Here is a 4,314-nt window from a genome sequence, read left to right on the forward strand (position 1 = left end):
AACTTGGACCTTAGTGCCGTTTCACCCTTCGATGAATGTTGTTGGTAGTCAGTGGGTGTACAAGATTAAACGCAGATCTGATGGCAGCATTGAGAGATATAAGGCGTGTTTAGTTGCTAGAGGTTTCACTCAGCAAGAAGGTATTGATTACTCTAAAACCTTTAATCATGTTCTTAAACAGGCGACTGTCAGATTAGTCTTCTTCATTGTCGTTTCGTGTGATTGGAAAATTCATCAACTTGATATCCATAATGCCTTCCTCAATGTCGTTCTTTATGAGGAGGTCTACATGAAACAACCTCCAGGTTTTGTTGATTCAGCTCTCCCCTCTCATGTGTGTCGATTGCATAAGTCTCTATATGGTTTAAAACAGGCTTCGCGGGCTTAGTACACTCATCTGAATGATTTCCTGCTATCTATTGGTTTCTGTGCCTCTAAGGTGGATTCCTTATTGTTTATCTTCTCTATTAGTGTTTATATTTGATATCTTATGGTCTATGTTGATGATATTCTTCTTATAGGTAGCAACTCTTTTCTGCTTCAACAGCTCATAGCTACTAAGCTCAGAATTTAAGCTTCGCGACTTGGATACTATTCATTATTTTTTGGGTATTGAAGTTTAGCCTACTGGTATGGGTCTTATGCTTCGACATCATAAATATACACTTGACATCCTCACTCGGGCTGGTATGTTATCTTGCAAACTTGTTGATACTTTATATCTACATCCAAAAACTACCATACTACCAGATCCTCTATTTTCTGATTCTACACGCTTTCGTCAAATTATGGGTGCTCTTAAATATCAAACCTTTACGAGATCATATATTTGATTTTCTCGGCTTTCACTTGAGGGGGTGTGTTAGAGAATAATATAAATCATATCTTGTGATCTCAACCCAAAAGTTTAAGCTGTTAGGTGAGGCTCCAAGATATGATTATCATTTTGTCCGAGATAGAGTTGCGAAGAAGGAGATTCAAATTCGTTTTATTTCTTCTTAGGATCAACTTGCAGATGTTTTTACTAAACCACTTCCTACTGCTTCGTTTACTGCTTTTCGTTTCAAGCTTTTGATTGATCCTCCACCCTCAGCTTGAGGGGGCATATTATAGAATGTACTTATATAGAAAATTTTGTAGTTATACTCTTGTGTGGTAACCTCCACCATTATTATTGTATATTACCCTACACATATATATATATAGAAAGGGTTGGCTAACCAATAGGTTAAACCTCCTAATTATTCTCAACTTACCCTATATAATCCCCATGTTTTCATTAGGTTGTGTTACCATTGATTCCTTTGTTCTCCTCACAGTTTTCAAAACTCCATTGCTTCAAATACTTCTCAACAGCTCCCACCTTAATTTCCTGCAAATTGATTAGAAATGGCATACAAGATCAAAGTATGGTGCTTCCTACTTTTCCTATTGAAGCTGGTGTCGAATTTGCAAAATTGTGCTCATGCCGCTCCACAGGTGCCTTGTTTTTTCATATTTGGAGACTCGTTGGCGGATAGTGGCAACAACAACCACCTTGTAACAACTTCTAAAGCCAATTACCGCCCATATGGAATTGACTTCCCTAATGGAACCACCGGAAGGTTTACCAATGGCCGAACCACAGTGGATATAATTGGTGCTCTCTTCTCATCTCTGCTTGCGCATTATTCCTCACATATTAGTTTAGAAATTGAATTTTTTTCACATATAACACTCTGGCATTTGCAGGTGAACTTTTGGGGTTTGACCAATTTATTTCGCCATTTGTAACTGCTAGAGGCAGAGACATATTGGTTGGTGTTAACTATGCATCTGGGGCAGCAGGGATTCGTGATGAGAGTGGAAGGGAATTGGTACCCAATAATTTACATTGTAGTTATTTTTTGCCTCTGAATATTTTTACAGCGTCCTATGATTTAACTTCTCTCTTCTTCTTCTTCTTTTCCTATTTCTGTTGACATGTTCCAGGGTGATAGAATCAGCCTGAATGAGCAATTGCAAAATCATGCTGCTACATTCAATCGCTCGATTCAATTACTAGGGACTGAACAGGCAGCAACAAATTACCTTAATAAGTGCTTATATTATGTCAGCTTGGGCACTAATGATTACATAAACAACTACTTCGTGCCTGGTAATTATGAAACAAGTCGTTTATATACCCAAGATCAATATGCCAAGGTTTTAATTGACCAGTATAGTCAGCAAATAAAGGTTGGTATTACAGTCCATTTCACTTTCTAGTTTGATTCGAATAATTATTAGAGAAATTTTATGATGCTCCAATTATACAACTATTAATACTTTCTCATAGATATATTGGAAAAACAAGTAATCTAGTAGTTCAACTAGTAATAGTAAAGTGGTAAGAAATGAATTAGGAAAAGAGACATCATTGGTTTGAATCCTACTACTTGTATTTTTTGATCTACATGTAAGTGAGCGATCAATTAAGGATATGGAGTTGACGAACTCTGTTCCATTGCTTGGCTTTTAGGACCTGTGAGTCGCGTCCGTGAATATGTCATTGGTGATAAGAAAAAATAAACATGAGAAAAAATCACATCTCATCTTATAAAAAAGAAGTGTAAGAATATTTTCAGCTATTCAAAATTCTTTTTTTATTTCTTTTTTTCGTTTTTCTCTCCTGGAACATTATAATTTTTTTTTAATAATTGTGTTATGTACATTTGTTTATGCATGATAGCCCACATATATTTCATTCTGTTTGTGATTTTTATATCTTTTTGTTTCTATTTTTCATCAGCGTTTGTACCTCTTCGGAGCCAGGAAAATTGCCTTGCCTGGACTTATACCATTAGGCAGCATTCCTTACGCATCTTCTACTCTATGCCTCAAGAATCTCTCTTGTGTGGCCAATATAAACAACGCAGTCCTACCTTTTAACGCAGGACTCTTTTCACTTGTTCAACAACTGAATCAAGAGTTGAATGACGCACGCTTTATATATTTGAATATTTCTGGAATGTCATCTAGCGATCCTTCTGTGCCCGGTAAGTCGTCAACAATGTGGTGAAATTATCATATACACGGATTTTATAGAAATCATTTCCGATTGATACATCTTCTTTTATTCTTTAGATTATAATGTTCTTTGAGATATTTGATTTATCGTATTTGGTCAATTTGAATAATTGACTTAAAAACCAATGGTGTTGGTGGACGTTACAATTTTATTTTTTTTTTGGTTTGGATTATTATTTTACATAACAACATGTCAATCGAAGTAATATATTCATTTAAATTTCATTTTAATGATGTCAATTTTCTTACAAATTTTTATATATCAAGATTGAATTTAGTTCTGATCAGATTTTAAGCAAATTAATCATATTATTATTGGTGTATTTATCAGAAATTTGTTTCTTACAGTAACTTATCTTTCTTGACTTAGATCTGCAATTTTCTCGGAATGCTCTTATTGCTATATATTAACTACTATTTCGTTCTTGGTAATGAAAGTTTGTTTTGTACGTAACAGGGTCTAGGGTTGCAAACGTTGGATGTTGTCCTGTACTTGGTAGTGCATGTATTCTAGATTCAACCCCATGCGTAAACAGGACTGAATATGTTTTCTGGGATGCAATTCATCCCACCGAATCTTCGAACCAATTCACTGCTAGAAGATCGTATTCTGCTTTTCTTCCATCTGATGCTTATCCATACGACATCAGCCATTTAGCTACCATGCAGATCTAAGTCAAGAAAGATAATATTCCAGAGATTATATAATAAACTGATGATAAAATTATGTAAAGCAGCAGTGCAATAATAAATGCTGTAACGTGTACTTGTACCTCAAGAATAATAAGATCGGTCATGTAGAAAGCTCGGCATATTCAAATGCTCTACCAATACATCCAGAAATTCCAACCCAGAAAATTGGAATGAACCTCCGAATCTGATCACTATAACATTCATTTGAGAAAAGATGTTGCTGCAGCCACCTATCCCAGTTAACTTCGAAGAAAAAACAGTGGTAGTTGTTCAATTTTTAATGACGCAGGATGTCCAGACTACTCAAAGTAGCTTTAGCTTTCTATTTATCGTTATACACTGCGTCCATTAACCACTAACCACTCAAATTGTTTTAGCCAACAGCAATCCATGAGATCATTGTTTCAAAGCTTTTGATCACAACCACCACATCTTGCTGACATATCTTTGGTTTAAAATTTATAATTTGATTTGAATTCCTATTGGATTTAGTGCTTTGATGAAGTATTACAGCTGGTTACAATGATGTTTGAGGTTTTGGGTGACAATCTTCATTCCACAATCCTCTAATTA

At 35.3% G+C, this 4,314-nt stretch overlaps 1 protein-coding gene across 1 annotated transcript; it reads left to right on the top strand.

The window, feature by feature from the left end:
* Positions 1-1,301: 1,301 nt before the first annotated feature.
* On the top strand, positions 1,302-3,889 carry LOC133668709 (GDSL esterase/lipase At1g29670-like). The gene is made up of 5 exons (XM_062088658.1): positions 1,302-1,639; positions 1,732-1,856; positions 1,972-2,217; positions 2,771-3,017; positions 3,506-3,889. The coding sequence occupies exons 1-5, from the start codon at positions 1,390-1,392 to the stop codon at positions 3,721-3,723; spliced, it is 1,086 nt and encodes a 361-aa protein (XP_061944642.1). The 5' UTR covers positions 1,302-1,389; the 3' UTR covers positions 3,724-3,889.
* The last annotated feature ends 425 nt before the right edge of the window (positions 3,890-4,314 follow it).

The sequence above is a fragment of the Populus nigra genome, chromosome 11, assembly GCF_951802175.1.
Source record: "Populus nigra chromosome 11, ddPopNigr1.1, whole genome shotgun sequence".
NCBI classification, from domain to species: Eukaryota; Viridiplantae; Streptophyta; class Magnoliopsida; order Malpighiales; family Salicaceae; genus Populus; species Populus nigra.

What these genes read in the sequence shown, in the direction of transcription:
- LOC133668709 (XM_062088658.1), top strand. Translation starts at nt 1,390, where the DNA reads ATGGCATACAAGATCAAAGTATGGTGCTTCCTACTTTTCCTATTGAAG. An exon ending in ATGAGAGTGGAAGGGAATTG is followed by an intron (nt 1,857 to 1,971) that starts GTACCCAATAAT and finishes GACATGTTCCAG; the next exon opens with GGTGATAGAATCAGCCTGAA. An exon ending in TAGCGATCCTTCTGTGCCCG is followed by an intron (nt 3,018 to 3,505) that starts GTAAGTCGTCAA and finishes TGTACGTAACAG; the next exon opens with GGTCTAGGGTTGCAAACGTT.